Source organism: Nymphalis io, chromosome 6, assembly GCF_905147045.1.
Source record: "Nymphalis io chromosome 6, ilAglIoxx1.1, whole genome shotgun sequence".
Classification (NCBI taxonomy): Eukaryota; Metazoa; Arthropoda; class Insecta; order Lepidoptera; family Nymphalidae; genus Nymphalis; species Nymphalis io.
Window position 1 is genome coordinate 6,462,236 of NC_065893.1, and position 24,736 is coordinate 6,486,971.

General features: G+C 31.0%; 1 protein-coding gene across 1 annotated transcript in view; it reads left to right on the forward strand.

Moving 5' to 3' along the window:
* The window catches only part of LOC126769047 (short neuropeptide F-like), a 39,642-nt gene extending 18,949 nt beyond the window's left edge, over nucleotides 1-20,693 (forward strand). The window contains exons 2-6 of the mRNA XM_050487596.1: nucleotides 13,588-13,691; nucleotides 17,306-17,484; nucleotides 19,266-19,376; nucleotides 19,871-19,957; nucleotides 20,243-20,693. Coding sequence (XP_050343553.1) covers nucleotides 13,595-13,691; nucleotides 17,306-17,484; nucleotides 19,266-19,376; nucleotides 19,871-19,957; nucleotides 20,243-20,302 — 534 coding nt within the window. The 5' untranslated portion in view covers nucleotides 13,588-13,594 and the 3' untranslated portion in view covers nucleotides 20,303-20,693. The remainder of the gene's footprint in view (nucleotides 1-13,587; nucleotides 13,692-17,305; nucleotides 17,485-19,265; nucleotides 19,377-19,870; nucleotides 19,958-20,242) is intronic.
* The last annotated feature ends 4,043 nt before the right edge of the window (nucleotides 20,694-24,736 follow it).

Sequence of the window (24,736 nt, forward strand, 5' to 3'; positions counted from 1 at the left end):
CATAACAAATGACCTACAGTAGGTACGTGAGGAACTTACGAGTAGTGCGAGCTTAAAATTGGTGCTCGATCTCAGATCAACACTGACGAAGCGGAGCATATTATGTAGCAGAGATAGAATATGCATATTCCTTCTTAGCCTGATGGATAGCCAATGTAGCTTCATGCGATAACAACAAATGTTACACTGTCGAATTTATGTAACCCGAATATATATTTAATGGCAATATTCTGAAAGCATTCCAACCTAATTAATAAGTCCTCAGATGTATCCAGATAAATAGCCTGTGACTTGATAGGATAAATTAACAGGTCATGTGATTTAGCGCAATGACTTATGACACGATACGAAGATACATGTACAAAAATTATTACTAAAAATAGCAAACAAAAGAGGCGAGAGTACTGCGGCTCTCAGACTACATCGTTCAGGGCGCTTTTGGTCAAGTTTTACCAATTGGTTTCTACCGCACAGACATGAACGAAACCAACACACAAGACAAATACGGTTAGTTTCTTTTAATCAATATGAAATATAATATCATCCGAAACTTTAATCAGAGCTGAGGTTGTGCTAAATTCAGGTGGAAACTAAATTCGAAGGAACTAATAAGCTTATATCTTCACAAATGATCAGTTCATACATGTACATATAACATAAATTATTATTACATTTAAACAATAGTTATTTTTAATAGAAGTTAAATTTATTTTTAAATGACACCAAATATCGATTGCTTAAGAGATTTGGTGTAACACTGTTATTTCTCGTTTTTTCATTGTGTTAATCCGATATGATATTTACGCGATATGAAGTAAAGAATTTATATATAATAACATTATATTTTCAACATTTTGGGTTCAGGCTTCTGATATAATTAAATTAGTAATCCCGTTCAAGTATGCACGGTCTTACATCAAGTCTTCAAGTTTCGATTGACATGGCGGCTCATACACTCGCTTGTGTTGTTGTGCAAAGTTTAAAGCGGATATTTATTATATATGATACTACTTAAACTTAGTAATAATATTTTAGTTGATGGTAGGGTTCAGTGTAAGCTGGGTAGGTAACACTAATATTTACTAATATTGTTTTCCAGTTTGAAGGGTCAGTGAGGCAGTATAACTACATTAACAATGACATGAGGTTTTAGTTCCTAAGGTTGGTTCATGGCCTATAGACCAAAGGATGATTAATATTTCATACAGTGCCAATGTCTACCGATGGTGGTGACCACTTACTATTATGTAGCGCAAATGAGACCGGCTGGCTATTTAAAAAATATATTTAGGATGTGTTTTTAAACATATAACATTCGTATTTTCTAATATTATGTAAAGGTAAAGTCTGAGAATAATCGAGGAGAAGGTTTGGAGCTTGTTCTACTACGCTGCGTCAGTGCATGTGGTCGATACACATGTGGCAGATGTCCAGATTGCTGCAAAACTCCTCATGACGTTATCCTTCATCACTGACCATGAATTATAACTGAATTTTAAGCACATATTAAGTACATAATGGAAATAAAATTGCTTGCCCGGGTTTCAATCCCCACAATCGGTTCTCTAACCGAATTATTCAATGTAAAACTATTAAAAAGGCATTACCCAAATATTATATTTAAAACAGAAATAAAAATATAATTAACCAAAGGATTAAAACCAACATGCTATGTCCTACGCTATTATTGTATTTATTTGTCATCATTTTTTTTTAATTTTAATCATGAAGTGACAAATGTTTTCGGTTTCAATATTATAGAAATTAGATATGATTATGTAGGTTCTGTTGTTATTACAAATGTAACACACGGTTCACTGTTGATATGAACATGTTTATGTTGGTTACGCAGAGATCTGGCTACGGAAGCAAACTCAACCGCAAACATTCGAAGCTTGACTTTTACTAGACTCACAACAATTTATGCGGCCCTACATTTCTGCTATAATCTGCGGTTATCGCCTAAGGTTTAATCAGAATCTTTACTAGCATCAGATATATCTCGTATTTTTTATTAAAATAACGTTGATAAAAAAGAATACAACATAATTCACGGAACAAATGACCATCATATGTAAATATTTCAAAAATTTAATATCCAGGACGGAATAATTTGTTTGAGAGCGGTAACTTTTAGATTTAACTATATTCTATAAAATGTGTTGAAACATTTTTTTTTTGCATGCAATTCATATCAAAGCTCTTGTCTCACCAACATTGGGGATTAATTAACCACTTTTTAATCTTACGTCGGCATATGTGCTTATGCATCCTCCGTAGTAACAAGCGGGAGTATGTGGAACACCTGTTGAGATATAACTCTTATTATCTTGCTTTTGCGTCCATGATTTAGTATAGAATCCCCGTATCGTCATCACTACTGCTCCTCTTATGTTGAGCAAATGTCGATTTAAGGCGGTAGCCATACTTTTTAGCGACCTAGACAAAGAAACACTTGAAAAACCAATCCTAAAATTAATTGAAAATAATTGTAGTGCTTATTTTCCCCTTAAAAATATCCTTTCCAATAAATGAATGTTAATAAAGCCTTATGAGCTTAGCGCTATATTAGTGGTCCATCTATTTACGAGAAAGGCGTAGGTCTCTTTATTAAAAAAAAAAAACTTGTGCCACTTTTAGTGTAGATATACTCGTACCTGGCGTACGAGTAAGTGGCAGTTTTATCAAAAGCGACAGATTGCTCCGCAAAATGTGGTCTTTTGTATATTTCTACAATCATTGTTACACACATTATGATATGTACATGTATATAATGTCTATTAACGAAGTTCTTGTTAATTCCATATGGTGGATGCCGTGCAGTTTTTTGTTGTATCAAATATTGCATTAGGAGTCTCAAACCTGTTTATTTTGTTAATATTTATATTTATGAAAATAGTCAGGCATACATATATATGTATGCCTGATTTATATACATATATATTTGATGGCAATATCCTGAAGACGTTGCAACCTCATTAACAAGTCCTCAGAGAAACTATATCACCGTAATTCAAAAGAAAAACCATATTATACCATATTATTGTAGAAATGTTTACATTATTACGTTATCATATTTAAAATAACACAATAATTTAATTTTAATAGAAGTTTAAATAATAAAAAAAAATGTCAATGACCAACACTTTAAAAGAGGAACTCAAATAGGAAAAATATGTTTTCGTTGGTAAATAATTCACCATCATCTAGTTGTTTTAGAAATTAAATTATTATTAATAGCATTAAATTAATTTTAAACCTTTCTTTTGACGTTTTGTCTTAAAAACAACTTGCAACAAATATGAAAAAATGTAACTAGCACAAACAATTGAACTGTTATAAAAGTTCGACTATACTCTTAGTTAAAGTTAGACTAGACTCTTTTTTACTTAAGAAAGTAAGTTTACAGCTTATCTTGTTAATGAAAGGCGTCGCAAAAATAACAGATAACTTTAACAACGTAATTAACTTTAAACAAATTGCGAAATCCCAAATTTCGAACGTTACTGTTTTAAAGACAGGCACATTTTTATCAACTTTGTTACATAATTTCTTGTGTATTTATAAACATACGATGTGCTTAATTTCGAAAGGCTGAATTTGCTGCTTAATGTATAGATGAGCAAAAGTTAAAAAAGGGTATAAATTTTTTTTTTATTTTCTTTGTGTATGGATTATTCATAAGTCGTAACAAGCGGTCTGCCGGATGCGATCAGGAAACGAGTCCAATTTTAATGAGCATGTAAATTTTATTCCTATACCTTTACTGAAAATGAAGTTATATATTTTATCCTTACTAATATTGTATTATAAATTCAAAAGTGAGTTAGTTTGTTTGTAATGCTTTCACGTCTAACTGCTCAATAGATCATCATGAAATTTTGCATCAGGAGGTCAGAATAAAGGACATATAGCCTATTCCAACCACAAAAGGATGCGAAATTGTTGGACTTGAATAATCTATGATATTCACTATGGATTCGCCAAAAATGGCGTTTTCCATGTACGTGAAGTTGTAATCGGATCTTCGAAATTAAAATATTGAAAGTTATAACTGGTTATGTGGGTGAGTTATATTATAAATAAGAGTAAATTTATCAAGAACTGTTTGTAGTACATATTACAGCAGAACAATTAGCAAATTGCATGCAATTTGTACCTATTCAGTTTATATGGTACTTAACACCTGCCACTCATTATCAAGGCTATCAAGGCCAAACTTTGCGAAAACTATTGAGATTTCTTAGATCTGCAAACACTTGTAGTTTAAATAACATCGAAAATGTGAGGCAACGAAGTGAGTTTACCCCCGAGACAGAGAGCCAATCTATCGAACAAGAATTGAGGTCATTAGCCTCTATTAACAGATTGTTGTTAATTGTTAATAACCAACGATCAAAGATATGAAATGAAATGAAACAGTATCAAACTCAAAGTAAAAAATACACCTTTTATTTAATAAATCGATACAACCACTGAATTAGATATTCTGGATCATGTAAATTAAATTTGTTAGAATTTTACGTCAAAAAGTAATACTTATTGGCAATGTCGAAAACGTTTAATAAAATGAACTAAACGAGGCCTTAAATTACATTAACGAAACCCTCATTTGAATTACTATCCCCGAAATCACCCCTAAGAGGACTAGCGTATCCTCTGAGATTTTAATCAAAGAATATCATGGACTTGAATATGTTAAGCTTAATTAAAAATAGGTTCCTGTCTTCTGTAACCGTGACCTTTCAGAGTGACAAATATGGCACATTGGTATATTACTTTGATAGATTTCCCAACTGCTTAATTAAATCTCTTATTAATTAGATTAATATATCATTTGTTATTAAAAAATGTAGAATTATAGTTTAAAAACTCTTGTAATAAGCAATAATCATAAAAGCTTTTAAATTAAAATATGGTTAAAGGCATATCCTTTCTATTTCAAATGTGCAGTTGATTTCGTTCAAGTACATCACAATAAGATTTGCTGTAAGGTTGTTAGGAAAATTTGATCTAGTTGGTTTCCAACTTGCAACAGCTTAAACGTGATGGTAGAATAAATAAGATGTGCTCGGGTGAAACCAAATTATTTTAAAATGTTTACATTTAACACTTGATTTGATATCTTTGAATAAATTTTATACATATCTAATTAAACCGACGCAATTTAGATAAGTTATTACTTAATAATGTTTCAATCATATTTAGACCAGGTATTAAAAATAAATAAGTGGGATTATACGATATTTTTAAAAACATATTACGTCGATAAGCCATTTCTGATTGAGAATTACAAAAAAGGTTTTATAGTCACGTGTTTCCGTCCCATGAAAAGATTATCATTTGAAGGAATCTTTTCATATTCGTAAGAAGATTTCTGACGAACATTTTCTTTAAAATGATAATCCTATTAAGAATCATCTTGCAATGTGTGAACAATTTATTTTCGCTTAGGCAAGTAAAAAAATATATCTTGCTTGTTAAAATCATAATCTAATATGTATTTAGTGAATTTAAATACCCGAATTACCTATAGTAAATTAATAAAATAAATAAAAGGCTTTGTATAAATTTAAAAGCAATTTTAGCAGTTCATTACCGTGACTTAAAGTTATTTGAATTAATCAAAAAGTTTATGATATTAATTTGGGTTATTTCATAATTAATCTTCATCATTTTATTTCGCCCAAAACATTTATTTGCAAAACTTTACCTTTAGATAGTTAAAGAAAAGTAATCAGGAACTCCAAGTTCTATAGAAAGGTTACTAATGCTTAATATGGCAATGTTTTTGTTATATTTGAAATGACTCAACGTTTTTAAATTAGCTCTAAAATAAAAACAAAATAAAAAGTATGTTTCTAGTTGTGACACTGGTTAGACTAAATTATACTTATACTTAAACTAAATTACACATACGGGTATGTAATTATATAAACCTGTTTTGTTAAAGGTAGAATACACGTAAATGAACAACAGCTTAATTCAGATATAGAACATGCTTTTTTATAGGCGATATCTACTGCGAAATTTTATGTGGAATTCGAAACGAATGTGTAATATTTCCATGCATCCGTTTTTCGAACGATTACTTTGATTTTTTTTTGTTAACTTTTCAAACTGTTCGACATGGAATGTTTTCCGGTCAGGGTGATTGCTTATTCGTTCTATTGCTAAGGAATGTTTATATTAACTACTATTTTAAAGTACTGTATGATGTCTATATTTCTAAGCGAGGTAGTTTTGCATAAAACGTGTGATGTGACGCTACCTAATAAGGGATAGCATCACATCTACATATATGATATAACTTTTTGATAAATAAAAAATTTTTTAAAATAGTATATATGTATTTTATTTATTATTTTATTTCCTGTTATACAAACAACCATTTAAATAATTTAAACGTATATTTAATTTATTCAGAAATTTTAAAAATATATAAATTTTTATATTAGCTTTGGAGACATCTATGTCAAAAGGATTTAACAAAATGTTTTATTCATATGTGTCACCTGAAACGATCAATAAGTTATAATGACACAACTTTTCAAAGTAGTTATGTAACTGTCATTATCATAACTGATTTTGAAACAAAAACGTTTTTGAAGTTAGTCAGGGAGAAATGAAAATTGTTCTAACTATTAAGTCCGCCAAAACCTGACGGTTTGAAATCAATTAAACTTAACTGAGCCACGCTTCGAACTTAGTCGCTGACACTCCCAACAGGGATGGAACCAAATGATAATATTCCAATACAAGGCTATATTTGCTGCTCTAGTAACTTCGACAGGCCATCATTCAAGCATTAAATACAAACACGTTTAAAGTGCTTATTTAGAATGATTTGCAATTAGATGCATTGTTTATCTTTAACATGAGTATTATTTACTCATGCCATACTATGATGGGCTTAGGACTAAACTTACGTACGTTACGTAGATTGAATGTTATATTTCTTGTTTTTTTTATTATATCTTTATTTTTCTTGCACTAAGAGTCGTAGGTGGCCCAGTAGCGTGCTGGAATAAGCTCCTAACGTTTTTCTCAAGCGGAGAGGTCTCAGCCTGGCAGAGGGACATTTACTTTATTTAAGAGTTGAACAAATAAGATGTTTAATCTGGATTTGGTGGGCTACAAGCAGAGCTACTAATTTTTCATTGTCTTAATTTGTCTTTATAATTAATCTCATGCTCTACGGATAAAAAAAAACCATACATGGGTATCCACGATCAAGTATTGGAGATGGGGATGATAAATCAATATATTATCCTTATGAAGAGAGGATTTGGACAATACATGCTATTTATTTTATATCTTTATATTAATACTTGAATAATACTTTTTGGCTGTATTAGCCATGAAATATATTTGAATATCTGTTTCCTAAAAAATGGACATCGTTACAATAATAGAATAGAGTTTTACATACCATACTAGGTTATATACTGTCATAAATATATAGAGGTATATGAAATTTATATCAGGTTATATTTAAAATAATATTTTATCTTTTTGTGATAACACCTCACGCTATTGTAATATCATAGAATATAAATGGTTACCATTTATGTCGTCGTATAAAAACTATACGATAAAATAGCAGAATAACGAAGCCTACATAATCATAACGTCATGTAAATATGTAAAGAATCTGGCTAATATATTTTACCGTCAAGGGTGCCCTTAGACTGACAGAAATTTATATTTCTTATTTAACTTAGTCATATTTCGTAGACGCACGAAAATCATACGTTATCAAAATAACTTATGAAACATGTCTAACATTATGAAGCGTATTAAACATTGTTGATAGGCTATGTTAATATAATATGATAAATTTTATTAAAACTATCAGAGCATATTGTATTTTATTTTATAATATTAGGATCTCTAACAAGGAATACACATGACAAGCTTTAATATAATATGCGAGCTATAAATCTATGTGCTCCCTCAGTTACAGGAAACAACAGCATCCATCACATATAACTAAGTAACAGCTAATATAAATAGTAAAATTGAAATTAAGAACTTAACAAATTTAAAGTGATATGACTTAAGAACTAAAACAAAAAACAGAACTTATGTTAAATGACTAAAATTTAGGAATAAAATTTGAAAAGCTAAAAAATAAAAGTAATACAAAGAAAAAATACACAAGATACTAAAAAAATAAATACTAAAAATACAAATAAAATGAGTGAATTAACGTACGAGCTTTTTATTAAATATTGCTTAAGATTTTTTTATATGTGCTTAGATTAATGGCAATATCCAAGTTTAATATATTTTTAAAGCAATGAACATTTAATATATAATTAAGTAAGTACTTTATTATTTATTTAGTAATAGTTGTATAAGTTTTATTAAGTACGTGAGAAAAATATAAAATATATAATAACTAAGAAAATATTTGGAACAATAAATGATATTAATAAATATATATTACAAAGGCCTTACTCATGACATATAAAATTGAAAAATTTGACACTAAGTATTTGACTCTACTACTGATTTTGTTAATTAATAACGAGATTACTTAATATAAAGATGTAATATTTTATTGATAAAACTGTACATAATTAAGACTACATATCTACTTTATTTTTTTTTATAATAAATTATTTTTTTAATCTGTCAAATAGTCTCCATTTATTTATAAATAATTTTTTGGTCAGTGTTGTAAGTATAAAATTTAGTGTTAAGCATTGTGTATACAGGTGGTGCTGAGTCGCGTGGTCAACCAATTTGCCGGTTGGCGGATCAAAGACGCGTCCCAGTTCACCCCGAGTTTATGACCGCCCATTCATATAGACTTCATAATAACGCTATATTAATTATTATTTTTTCAGAATATTAAGATCAATTGAGTTTAGTTCATTTTATTTTAAATAGCTAATTAATTTATTATTGTACAGCAAATTTTATGTATTCGTTACAGTAAAATCTCTTTGTATATTACTAATTCAGAGAGATAATTTCAAGTGTTAGGTAAAATGGAATTAAAATAGCAGAAATCGTCGAACAGTAAATTTTGATAGCAATTCATAAAAATTAAAATCTTACGTTTATTTACACACAAGGTACAGGCAGGAAAGAGTTTTTGATTGAATTATAAAGTTGTTGTGATAAATATAAATTTGAAAGTTACCTCTATTGAATAATAAGCTGTGGCTTTCGTATGTTAATTTCATTCTTCCTACAAGATACAAACCTAAACCAATTGATATAAATTTATTTCATTTATACCTACTAATAAACTTAGCATTGTTTCCAGGTAAGTTTTCCACAATTGTAATCTTAGAAAATAACAACAATGAATAATAAAATAATTAAGATAATATTTTGCTACCCTTAAGTATGTACACCTAAGAATGATGACTAATAATTATTGTTGAATGTAAACAGTGATACCTGTTTTACAATTGAAAATAATTTACTCTTACGCTCCCGGGAATATCTCTCAAGAGAGATTGATTAAACAAACGAACTTCATTGAAATGTTTTCTTTTGTATCTATAAACAGTGAAAACAATCATATGAAAATCAATCTTCGAGCAAATACTAAGATGTTTGTACTCTTTGATGGCATTGCGATGGCTTTTAGTGGGGTTGGAAAGGTCAACAGCGTCTAGCTCTCCGATTTTGTTTGAGTACGTCTGGAGCAATCTGTTTTATTTAAAAAATAATTTGATAAATTTAGCTACTCTATTTGTCGTTTCGTTCTTATCAAGTAAATCGTGGTAACTATACTACTCTATCTATTTCTCTATATTGTAAGATTATCAAAGTTAAACATGGCCGGCATTGATTTTAGTGAGAATTGTCGGACGGTCATGGACGGTTTTTATGTTGCGTGCTCCAGAGTGAGCTCTGTTAGTAACTTAGTAATTTTCACCACAAAAGGAAACACCGATTGTTGTTTTTTTATGTTATAGGTAAGCGGACGGTCAAATGGGCCACCTGATGTTAAGTGATCACATTGACATTGACATTGGTGATGTAAGAAATATTAACTATTCCTCACATTACCAATGCGCTACAACCTTGGGAACGTAGATGTTATGTCCCTTGTGCTTGTAGTTACACTGGATCACTTATCTTTCAAACCAGAATGCAACAATACTAAATATTGTTGTTTAGCGGTAGCCCAGAGGAGCTTGCACAAAGTTATATCATCAACTCAAGATCTTAAGTTTATACTACATATTTTATTAGATAGACCATATCAACTTTATTTAAAGTTTTCTAACATCTTGTATATTATATTACTAGAGTAAATAATAAAAAATGTAGGAATTATTTCACCTTTATTTGTGCTTAAACGAAAACAGTTTCTAGATAGTAACAAAACAGGTACGGAATTACAAATGACATTGCTAAATGCCAAGCATTCAGCAAGAAACTACAGAGTAATTTAATTATAGGATTCTCAATATTTAAGGACTGGATATAATTAGTCTCTACGTCGATGTTCTATTCAAATGCAACATATACAGTATAATTAGTTAGGCAAGTTATGCCTGGATCAAACGTTTAGTAGCATATGGTACAAAGCCATTCTATTAATAGCAGGGGTTATCTATACGAGAATTACGGTTAAATTGGAACTATTTTTACGATTAAACTAAGTGTAAGAGTATATTGTGTTTATCAAAATTAAACAATTGTAACATAGGGCAATTATTTTGACAATAAATTAATAATAAAAGTTTTTCACGATATTAAATTTAAACATTACATATATTATTTACATTTATGTAATTTTGAGTAGTATTTAATTATTTATACTATTATTGTCTACTGGTTTATGATCTGTCTATTTAAAATTATTATAAGTCCTAATTCAATATGCATTTGTAGTATGAAATAAATTTATATTTATTGATAGTTTCCATAATAGTTAATAAAATTGTCATTTAAAGACGTTATGAAAACATAGTTCCCAAACAAGCATATGTATCTGTCAAAAGGTACTTTGGGAAATACCTTGAGATGAACCTACAGTTTGATATATTTTAACTGCATCGAAATAAAACGATATGTGACGAAATGAGCGTTATAAAGACCCACAAAAGTAAATATTGGATAAAGATATCTTATATGACACATAGTAAATGACATCGGTATGCTTTTTACTGAAACCGATATTCGTTGCTAGAATAGTAAAATGTCGTACAATCCAATAAATAAGCAGTGGAGCGTGTAGGAACGTGTGAATAATACGCAAAAAGCTGCGTGTGTAATACGGGCAAGACACTGAATGTGATAAGCGTGATTGATGACGTCACAAACGCTGAGTCTGCACGAAGGGCCGTTATGACTACCGCACATTGCCCTACTTGTTGATCGCGGGTTACATGTTATTTTGACGAATTCATATACCAAATGTTATTTCTAAATCGTGGTTATTTTTATACTTTTTTTTAAATAAGACTATTTATTTATATTTTCCTTTCTTTAAAATATTTAAAATAAAAATATCTTTCTATCTTTAATAACTTAATCGCCTTAAGTTTTAATGTTCAACGTTTAAATTTTATAATTGAATTAAAACAGCTATTATTTGTAGTAACAGTAACAGCCTGTTAATGTCCCACTGCTGGGCTAAGGCCTCCTCTCCCTTTTGAAGAGAAGGTTTGGACCTTATTCCACCACGCTGCTCCAATGGTAGAATATACATGTGGCATAATTTCAATGAAATTAGACACATGCAGGTTTCCTCACGATGTTTTCCTTCACCGTTTAACACGAGATGAATTATAAAAACAAACTAAGCACATGAAAATTCAGTGGTGCTTGCCCGGGTTTGAACTTACGATCATCGGTTAACATTCACGCGTTCTTACCACTAGGCCATCTCAGCTTTTTTTAGATTATTTGTACAGTCTACTGGTTTATGATCTGTTTGTTATAAGTGGAAATATGATTATTAATTACTTTTAATTAAATAAAATGTTTATATTGTCAAAAGTAGCTTAAAGTTTCTTAATTAACAATTTCAAATACTTGTGTTACAACAGAATCTGGTTTTCAATTTGAATTACAATTTAAAATCATAAATATAAATTGATAATTCTTATGAGAAAATAAACATAATCGAGTAAAAGACTTCACGAAAAGCTCTGCTCATCCATGAAATACCTTACAATAATACTCTTTGGTAATTTAAGCACGTTAGAATGAACGGTTGACGTATAAAATTTGCTTAAAATTTAATTAAAATATTCTTGTAATAATTGAAAGTAAGAATAAAATAAAACAACCTAGCCAGTTAAGTACAGAAGACTTCGCCCATTTTAAATATATGAAGATTCAGGTAAATTATTACTTTTAATTTAAAATAGGTTTGTGTTCTACCTTGTGTCGACGTATCGTAAGAAAAGGAAAACCTTTTCATTTTTCTGAAAAAATCTAAGATATTTTAATTACTGTAATTGAATTGAGCATATCATTTATATAAGCGTATATTTTAGAATTTTCGTTCATTTATAAAAGTAAAAATTCAAGTTATGTAAATTTTGATGAAATTATCAATGTTGAATAATATGACAATTTCTACCTTATTTTCACGTATCTTTTAGAGTTATTGCATTTTACGGGACAAACAGTATCTGATATAGTATACGTACATCTTAAAATAGCTTGATCTGGAGATAAAGTTAAACGTAAACATGTTAAAAAGAGCTCTCTTAGACATCGATTTTCTAATTCTGTATTGAAAAATGCGACGATTAAAGAAACAATTACAATTACTGTCAATGACTTATTAAAAAAAAATTACACATTTCAGATTTATCTTTTTTAATATTTTAATGCAAGTTATTTCTATAATTGAGTATCTTTTATTTTTCGTGAAACGAACTTTACAGTTGACGTTTTATTTATAAAAGAAACAATATAAACAGATATTTAGGTAATATATTTTTATATACTAGTTTAATTGCAAATATGTTGTTTTTGTAATTTCTATTTTTCTTCGATAGATTATTCTACTACCTAGTAGGCACCATTGCTAATAGCAGTGATACTGTACAGTGTACAGGTTGTATTTATATTTTAAATAATGATGGACATGGATGGTTAGATGGGTAGGTGGAAGAAAAATCGATATATGAATAGACATACATGCTACTGACGTTTGCGGTTGCGAAAATCTTAATTGGAAATGCGTATCACTAGTACCAGAGAGCTTCTAATATTTCATACTAAGAACAGTATTTTTACATCTAAAGCGATGAGTTTTAGTTTTATTTTATACTTTATAAAAAGCTTGTCAACATTAAAGTTCTCATTACACCGAAAGTGGGCATCAAATATTCGGAAATTAGTTAAAGATTGTGTATGTTATATGTATTTTATATCTAAGCTGATACTTTACCTGTTCGTTTCTACCTACATCTTAATGTAAGCTACGATTCATTTTCTCTTAAATTTTCAGAAAACTAAGTTTAAATTTAATTTATTACCCGCCATTTCATTGTTTGGATGAACGATTATAAATTAAAAATATTCTTTTATTAAGTAGTTTCCATTTTCTTAATAAATGTCTTTATAGTATCTCAACAAATTTATTTATTTCAGATCAAACATGACTTGGAACACAATTTTTGCTCTGGCAATTTACGGCCTCACAGCGGTTTGTATGTTGCCAGCGTCTTCCGCTCAGGATCTCTCGCAATACGACAGTAAGTACAACTCGACATTATACGTTTGTTTATGATGACTATAGATGACAACAATTCGTTTTTATGACAATCATTAATTTCACTCCACTTCCGCTGCCAACTACTACACTGTTACATTTGTATCAAAGAATAAATTAAGTACAGATTCTGTAATTATACTAATTTTAAATTTGATTTATAAAAAATATTTTAAAAAGTATAGAATTTTATAATTTTGGTTTTTTTTTTCGGTTTCACGCAAAAACGACTTATTCGATTGATATTGAGTTTTCATATTGTTTTAGTTTATAGTTCAGGTCAGATTTAGGCTAATATAAGTTTGATAATAGTTACATATTTATTATACATAGCTTAATAAGGCAACGAAATAGAGAGAAAAGGAAATTATTTTGTCAAAATAAATAACATATCAATTTTAAACGTTTTATGTAAATTAACATTACCTGTTATACTTTGCAATTCGAACTAGTAGTTTAAGAAATATTACGAAATATTTATATAACCTTTAAAAAAGCGCAAGGTGTGGTGTACCAGCGATACCTGCGAATTGATGGGTTGGGAAATGTTATGATGTTATGAAATGTAATCAATATTTCAATGATTAAAAATAGCATTAGGAAAAAAAATCCAGTTTTTTACCTGTACGATGCGGGATTCATTCAATATATTTATATTATCAAAATCATTAATTAATTCCAATGCTAAACAGAAATACATCATATAAACGAAGAATTTCTGTGGGATTATATAAAGTAATTCTTATTACTTTATCGTGTGTCACTTTTGATGTTAGAACCAATCACATTCGATGTGATAGCGAGAAATACTAATGTATATTGATGCTTCTACAAATCAAAGTCAATAAAGTGAATTCCATGTTGTACTAAAACAACTTTAAACATCGTACACACTAAAATAATTCTGACGTGGTTACATGTCAATTTGATAAAGTGCAGAATGTCAATGCAATACGCACTAATTTTGCATACCGTTGGTTTGATCGTAACTCGTAATGTATGTGACAACAGCTAGTCCACAGCGGCCCATCCTAAACTGACACAACCATTATTCTACAAACGCTCCACAAACAATTCAAATTGTTTATGTCAAACTCGAGAGCGTTTGTCTAGCCTACCATTACGTAGGGTGAGAGTAGTCGCGTAAAACTTTACTATGGGCTCGAGTCACGTATACTATTAAGTTTTGAATTTAATGGTATATGTTGGTAATATGACTTGTTTATTAATTATTAATGATATTTACATTGCCCCAGGAAGTATATATTTAGTTTGCAGAGTCAACAAATTGGATTACTTTAAATATTGAACAACACATTTGACGAAATTTACCTAAACCCAAAATAAACCTCCTAATTTCAATTTTCTGTTTATATCCGGTGATGGGAAATAAGCTAAGCTAACTTGAAGTTTTCGGAAGATATTGTGATATACATAATCAATTCTCAAAGGAATACAGGTAGGTTTCTTTGAAAATCCTTTTCTTAATATGCTACTACCCGATAGTAGCTTTGTCTAGGCTCATCTGAGTAAGAGATATAACGAAAATATTTAATACAAGCAATACAGTGGTATTGCTGTGTTCTTGCTTTAAGGGTGAATGAGCCAGAGTTATTACAGGCTCGAGCGATACAGCATCTTAGGTCCCAAGGTACACGATGTATCGATAGGTAAATACTCCTTTGGTAGTAGTTTATGTGTACATTTGTAGTACTGATGTAGAAGGTGATTACTAGGTGTGAGGTCAATGCGCTCGACTGTCTTTCTAAAGTAAAATAAAAAAAGTAGTAAGTATTATCCCAGAGGTGGGACGTTACAATTTCATAAATATATTACATTTACTCATAAATCATAACACAATTTATACTGAAATCTTACATCAGTAAAATCAGCGTTTGGATTTACATTGCATAATTAAATCAGGTGGTTTAACGAAGTATTTGCATAATTTATTGTGATAACATAATATTAACGAATAACGCGCTTAGTATTATTAATTAAAATATTTAATATATTTTTCTGCAATCATTTTCATTCCATTTGAAATTAATCTTAAAAATGTATTATTAAACTTAAAAAATCCCTAAAAAATTAATGAATGTTAAAATGCTTAGTAAGAAAAAAAAATTAAGTATTATATAATGAATACGCTTGAGCAAAGGTAGTTAGAACGCGTGAATCTTCATCGATGATTGCGGATTCAAACCCAGGCAAGCAACATTGAATTCTGAAGTGCTTAATTTGTGCCTATAATTAATCTCGTTTTCGGCGGTGAAAACAACGTGAGAAGACCTGCATGTGTCAAATTTCACTGAATTTCTGCCACAAGTGTTTCAACCAACTTATATTAGACCAGCGTGGTGAAATGGGCTCCATACCTTCTCCTCAATAGAGAGAGCAAACCTGCACGAGGCGGGAGATATCACCCTCCTACTAGCGAGGCGGATGATATCACCCTCCTGCCACGAGTGGTGTTGGATGGAGATGGTCTCTTTTTGCGAGAGAGTCATATCGCAGAAGGAGGTCGCGGAACGAGAGCGTGAGACGAGTTCCGTCACTGATTCTCCGCCGAAGAAGAACGGGGAGAAGGCGCCGACGCTATGTGCACCTTCTTCCCCCACCGTAAGCGCCGCTGGGGTTAGGGGAGTGCTCCGTACTCCAGGAACACCCTAGGAATAGAGGCCCACTAAGGCGGGCCAACCGTCGGTGCGTCACGGTAGAATGCGGAAGTGATACTGTGACGCCCCCTCGACAAGACGGAGTGGTACCGCTGGTTTTTTAGTGGGTATTCCGACGCCTTCAGCGCCGGCGAGTCCCCCTGGGGGGTATGTGGGAGAAGGACTAGGACTTAGCCCAGCAATGGGACATTTACAGGCTGTTATTTTACTTTACAAATACGCTTCGTTGAAACACAAAAATCGTGGCACAATACTTCCCGTTCGACAATCGATTTTTCTTTATTCGAAAAAACCGGGACGGCGGATGTACAAATTGAACATCTTTGGACTAACTTTTTACATATTTGAAAATTGCTTGCAATATTCCTATGATTTCATGATCACATTTTCATTTAAATATAACTCCACAAGGAATCGGGTTAATTACTTCAAGTCAAAGTCGAAGGAGATACAAATCAAAACTTGTATAGATTTACTTAACATGAGTTAATCTTTGCACGAATATACTTGTATTAAGTTATTATGATTCATTTATTATAACAAATATTATTATTCCGAAATGATAATATTTTGTTTATTTCAAATGTCAAATTGAATATATATTTTTTTATTATATTTTTTGTATTTACAATGTCACAACATATTATATACATCAAATTAATTTGATGTCTATCGGAGCCGACAAGTTCGCTTAACTCTATAATAGTTGCTGATTGAACCAAGTTATGTTATGAATAGAAATTATGGAAATGTCTAAATAGCTTAGGATTTATATAATACTTTGATATATTGTGTTTCATAGTTTATTTCTATTTTCATAGCCGTTATCATGGTTTCGATTTCTTTTGTTTTAATGTAATTCATACCAAAGCTGTCAGAAAGTAAAGTAGAACTTATTTTGTATCTAAATGTATAATAGGGTCTCCGGCAGTGTCCGATAGTCAAAGTGGGTGGGATGCACTCGGTGGACTGTATGCGTTGCTCGCCCAACACGATGCCTTGGACGGTCATGCACTTGCGCGCAAGTCTGTGCGCTCGCCTTCCCGCCGCCTGCGCTTCGGTCGCCGCTCAGACCCTGAATTGCCTGCTCAAGCACCCGTAAGACACAATTTAAATATATTTAGTAATCATTATTATATGATAATTAGAAACGATGCGTATTTTAACTTTTCTACATTTGTATGATTTCGTTTATGATAAAATATAGTTTTATCATAAATGTATTCATGCAACTAAAACCAAATAAGTATAGTGAACGTTAACATTCCCAGACTATATCATTTTAAGGGTTAGTGGTTTTACGATCATATTATTATTATTATATTATATTATATTACATACAGAGAAGGACTTCTTACAAATTGTTATCAAACTATAGCGTAACTTACCGCGTTTATGACTTAACCAAAAAATCCTTTAAAGGGATTCTCTCGTGGATATTATCCATGATAAAGCTCGAAACGAAAGTGGATAATGTTACCCTCTATATACCAACTCTCTGAAACGATCTTTTTGCGAAATTCATCAAAAATAGAGTAAAAAGGATGAAGATTTTCTTTTTAGTCAAATGAGATTTTAAAAATATTATATGTGTTATCGGAATTTATTCCGTAGTATGTAAGTTATGTTGTATAGAATATATTTCTTAATAAAGCAAAACATACAATGATTAAAATTATGAAATCTTTGGGTATTGCGCTCATGTCAACGTACATTATATTAACCATTACATTAAAAAAGCGCGCTTTTGTCAATATATTAACAAAGCAAACTAAATGAGCTAAAACTAGATAGCTTACTACTTACTTAGTAGCCGCGAACATTCCCACTATCCATGGCCTGACTCTATTAGTGGGTCAGCTCAATGGGATCTGATTATTGATTTACCATTCGAAACACATTTACTCGTACTTGTAAAGTTTTAAAGCGATAAGGTAATTTGCAGTAGACTAACATTCAATTCCAACATTAATTTACCAACTAACATTGTAAGCTACGCACAAGTGAATCTCATATTAAGCTTGTAATAACAGCTTGCTCATGTTGATTAAAATACAATAACGAATCATATTAATAAAAATATGAAACCAAAATAATTACACAAAATGTTGTTATAGTTTAAAAACAATTTTCTCATAACCTAAATTAATGTTGGCTAAAATGTCTATATTATTTAAATTGTAATTGAATTAACAGGATACTTGATATATTCACATTCATGATCTCTATATTTCAATATTTACAAATTAATTATCAACAACCTACTAATATAATAAAGCCTAAAATTAATTTTCTACTTCAAATTCTTATTACAAAATTATTTAAGATTATCATAATGTAGTTAGTATTAATTTATTAGTAAAATAATCCATATAATTTTATATGACTACATCATTAAACAAACAGGCCGTTGTTGTTAAAATTATATTGTTGTCCTGTATGAAATATAATTCTACCAACCCGCATTGGTGCAGCGTGGTGGAATAAGCTCCAAACCTTCTCCTCAAAAGGGAGAGGAGGCCTTAGCCCAGCAGTGGGACATTAACAGGCTGTTACTGTAAATATAAATTTGCAAAATTAAGGTTTACGAAAGGATAAAATAGTATATTAATTTGTAATTAATTACCTATACTTCATAATTATTTCATTCTATTTAATTATTTTTTTGTAAATATACCTTCAATGGAACAAGAACTTAGACTCTTTGTAATGAAAAAAAAAATGTTGGACCAATTATCCGTAACTTTCTTTGTTATCTGTATTGTACTAGTACTTGCTACATAAGTGATATTTACACGTACTTTTACAATAGTCACCAACATCAAAGTTTAATAAAATATTTTTCGATGTTCTCGAAATATTAATTATTTATCTTACAGCTTGATGAAATGGACGAACTCTTGTCCCTGCGTGACGTGCGCACACCTGTACGTCTACGTTTCGGACGCCGCTCCGACGAGCGCGCCGTGCCTCACGTCTTTCCCCAGGAGGTTATATTAAGTTACTTAATTACAAAACGCTACAAATGCTCTTGTATACCAAAATCGGTTTTCTTTTTAGGAAAGTTAAAATGAAATACAACAGGCAATTATTAAATAAAAACAATTATTCATTCATTTTAATACATTATTTAGAGCTGTCGTCTAGATAACATTATTGATGAAAACACCATAAAATCTCTAACACGAATAAATTCATCCTGACAAACCACCATTCGTTGTTGCGACAATGGAGCTATTTTACGACGAATAGTTCCAATTTTACACTTCCGAGAACATAATAACAAGAAATCTTCAGATAAGGTATATCGCGGAAATACTTAAATTAACTTTTCTGTAAATATGTTTATATGCTCTAAGTTCAACGTCGCATCGTTAAAGCATTTCTACTATCGTGAAACGTGCAGAGCAATTTCATTACCTCGTTAGTATTATGAGGAGTATTATTCATTTTTATTGCTGTTTTCATAACTTTCTTTCCACAGGACCAAGACCGGGCCGTGCGAGCTCCGTCGATGCGTCTCCGCTTCGGTCGCCGCTCCGACAACAATATGTTCTTATTACCTTACGAGGTAAAATTTTATATTTAAGAATTTATAACTATGAAGTGTAATAACGATAATTTAGGGTCAACACTTAGTGCTTCTTTATTTTACTTAAACTCATATAAAAATTATCTCCAAACATTCTAATTTCTGACATTTTGTGTCTAATGTGGATTTAAATTTTGGTTGAGGATATATTCGGCCGAGTAAACAAGAATATATGTATATGTAATTAATAGAATATAAAATGTAATATATTTAATTATACTCTGCTATATATGATGTGCTCTTTAACATATTGTAAATTTTTAGTCGGCTATACCTAAAGAAGTGAAGGCGAGCAGCTCGGAAGACGAAAGACAACAAAACTAAACTTCGAATACATACGCGTGCACTAGGTAAATTAATATTTCTCCGCTCCAAATAACTAATATTCAACAAGTCTACATTTAATGATGACTGCTTACCCTATCTTTTAAGTGTCAAATTTTAAATATCAACATTAGATGTTATTTAATGTAAACGATTATAAACATTAACTATGTGTACATAATCCGATACATAAATGTATGTTGTAAAAGTTATTCTAAAATTTAATGTAATTCTCTGTTACTGAAGGAGTATAATTTTATTGGCGTATTCCGGTATTTTTAATTTCGTATCTATATTATTTTGTAGCGAATAATTATACATTTTTAGAGCTGGGTAAATGTAAAATTACTTCGCTACTTTAATTCAGACTTCTAAGTATTTGACATGTTTGTGACACTTATAGAATACTTAATAAATGTTTATTTTTATGTTTACATTATAGTGCAATTAATGAGATTAAAAATAAAAGCTAACGATTTATTCCTATTTTAATTCAACCCTCTATTTCTTTACATGTCTACTTTAATTTATTTTAGTAAAAATAGCAAATATTTAAAATTGTACTAAAATGCATAACCGTAACCGTAACCGTAACAGCCTTTGAATGTCCCACCGCTGGGCTAAAGGTCTCCTTTTTGAGGAGAAGGTTTGGAGCTTATTCCACCGCGCTGCTCCAGTGCGGGTTGGTGGAATACACATGTGGCAGGATTTCAGTGAAATTAGATGCATGCAGGTTTCCTCACGATGTTTTCCTTCATCGTAAAGCAAGAGATGAATTGTAATCACAAATTAAGCACATGAAAATTCTGTGGTGATTGCCCGGGTTTGAACCTACGATCATCGGTTAAGATTCACACATTCTTACCACTGGGCCATCTCGAAATGCATAACATTAAATAATAATTAAACATTTAAAATGTTTTTAAGGGTTTAAAACAAACAAACAAACAATTACTGCTAATTTAGTAATAAAGCTTACGTTTAGTTTATTTTCCCTTATCAAGGCAGTTTTTAATTATAACAAGCCTACACAGCTTTCTGGTGTTCAGTGATAAGCGCATTTTACGAATTGCACATTAAGTTGATGCCACCTTTTATATATTATTGTCGCCATTGTATATATTATTATACAAAAATCAGCTGAGTAGAATATGAGAAGTATTGTTAGATTATGAATCTGATTAATTTATTTCATTCTTCATTTTATTTTATAAAGAGAACTATATGAATTTTATAATTTATTCTTTAAATATTTAATTTCATTAATGGGCTGTGTAGAGAGACTATATTCCGGATATAGGACAGATACATTGCTTACATTTAAATCGTATAAGTCATATAGTAACCGATCACATGTCTACGTTTATTAAAAATTGTAATTTTACAGAGGCTTACAATCGAACGACGAAATAACCTGAAGAACTTTTGATCCCTAAAATATTTATATTAGTTTTACATATCGATGAACTAGGAAATTAATATTTCGCCCACAACATGCTTCACTATTTGTATTGAAAATATATATTTCACACTTATATATATAACACCTTTCTTATGAATAAATTGTAATAAAATAAATATGCATTGTTTCAATGCGAATCCTATATTTAAATAACCAGGACATTAAAGGAAACAGTCATAACTGTAATTTTATTGCTATTCGATACACTGAATGAAAATATTTGAAGACAGAAATACAAAGACATAATAATATTTTTATTAAAACCATTGCTTATTTCACCGTGAAGGAAAACTCTTGTGTAAAAAAATAAAGCTAAGCCATGTGGTATTTTTAATTTGCTTTGCCTTACTACGGGTCCATTGTTTATTTTATAGTTTTTACTTTCAAATATTATGAATGTTTGTAGTAAAAAATCAAATAAAACATAATATACCACTACAATAATTATTATAATTTTGCGATTATCGTAATATTTATATTATGCGTATATTTTCACGTAAGCAGAAGTGCCACCCACGCATTATTTAATCTACCGCCAAAGATCAATACCTTATATTGCGTGTTCCGATTTGAAGGGTGAGCGTAATAATTAGGTCAGGAGGACTCCTGAACGATTCCGATCAGTGTTCGTAAATTACACTTGGGTCTGTAATTACATTGGCTAACTCACCCTTCCAACCGGCTCACAACATTACCAAGTACTGCTGTTTTGCGGTAAAATATCTGATGAGTGGGTGGTACCTACCCAGACGAGCTTTCACAAAGCCCTACCACCAGTAAAATTAAGCGATTGATTGAGCGACGTATATATCTAAGAAATAAACCATTGCAAGAGATATATTAGGTCAAAAAGATTAAAGGAAATGATTTTTCTTATTCTTAACAGTACTAATGTCTTTGCGAGGATTCGGATATTCACCACCTACCATCTAGGTAGTTCAATAGAAAAAATATGACTTACATAACATAATTACACAAGCTTAACGGTGCATATATTATCTAGTGACATATTTGAAGTGTCATAATTAATATAAGTTTGGGTTAGAAAACTGTCATAATACCGACAATACCACTATTTATAAAGTTGTATTTTGTAAACAGCAGGAAGTATTTACTATACATGCGTCGTCTGCAGGTAGTTTCGCTGGAAGAAATTGTGGATGTCAATCTGTCATAAACACGAGCCTTCTTACATTCCATATTTATAAAACTGAAGACTTGCGTCTCGCGTTGGCTGTTTATCATAAAAATCTTTACTGATTTATGAGTAGGAAAAGCCTATCGTTAATGTGTCTTTTTGCGTATCAGTAAAACAATTAATCACTATCATAAGATTATCTGTTCTATATTTATAATTAAACTGTAACAGGCCGATGTCTGTATATTAAAGATATTGAAAAAAAACTAATATGAGGGGTTTTAATTAAAGCAGCAGAAGCCAAAACAACAGTTTGTAGGATTTTTGTCTGTCTGTTTGACCCGCATCAAGTACTGCACAAAATTTAATGTGATTTAACGATTTGAACGATTTTCACCGATGTATTGCTAGAGGTCTAACTTAAAATATAGGTTCCATTTCACCGCAGTAAAATAAAGATATTTTACTGCGGTGATGATGATTATATTTTATTCCGATTGCTTTTACCGGAGCTGACTCTATTTAATTAACTTTATTCTAAATTAACAGATTTTACACACTTATATGAACAAATAAGTTAGGCGTTGAGTATAGCTGTTACTCAAAAAATATTCATAGATGGCGCTGTTTATATTTTAAAGATTTGTCTAAATCAATCTCAACCAATTACAACTACTCTCATACAACAATAACAAAACAATATTTTGCTTTGTTACATCGAAAACAGTAGACTCGTATAGAAGAAAATAGAATAGAAAGACACACAAAGATAAACAGAAATTACAAGTAGTTTTTGAGTTCATCCATTACAAACAAAAATACAAAAAATCTAGTTTTACCTCTTCATAATATCGTAACAGCCTGTGAATGTCCCACTGCTGGCCTAAGGCTTCCTCTCCCTTTTTGAGGAGAAGGTAAGGAGCTTATTTCACCACGCTGCGCCAATACGGGTTGGTGGAATACACATGTGGCAGAATTTCAGTGAAATTAGACACATGCAGGTTTTCTCACGATGTTTTCCTTCACCACATATCACGAGATGAATTATAATCACAAATGAAGCACATGATAATAATAATAATAATATCTTGGGACATTTTTCACACACGGCCATCTGATCCCAAATTAAGCTTGTACAAAGCTGTGCTATGGAAACCAGACAATTGATATACTACATATACTACTTTTTTTTTTGTAAATACATATATAGATAATTACACCCAGACTCAAGACAAACAGACATGTTCATGCACACAAATGTCTGTCCTGGGTGGGAATCGAACCCACAACCTTTGTTGTGAAAGGCAAGTATCTACCAACCACGCCAACCAAAAAATTCAGTGGTGCTTGTCCGGGTTTGAACCCACGATCATCGGTTAAGAGTCACGCTTTCTTACCACTGGGCCATCTCGGCGTGTTATATGCTTTATGCATATATATTATTATATGCCCTTAGCACTTTATTAATAACAATAATTTCATCCGGTCCGATTTCGGCCACGGCGGCCAAACTTGAGGGAGATTAGCCAACTGCGCAGGCAGTGCACAAGTGTGTGCGCAGCACAGGTGCACTCTGTTTTCGGCCTTTCCGAGGTACAAGAGTGTACACTCTTCCAACTTCCAGACTTCTGCTATGCTACTGAAATTTTTGACAGAAAAACTTAATAACTTTTTACTGGCCTGACCTGGGATTTAAACTCAAGACCTCGGGGCTGTAGCCTTATATCTAGCCACTAGATCAGCGAGGCAATCACTTAGAACTTTACTGTATAGGCGCATAGATCGATTGACGAATGTTTATACTTTATTGATTAATAAATGCACGGGATAAAAT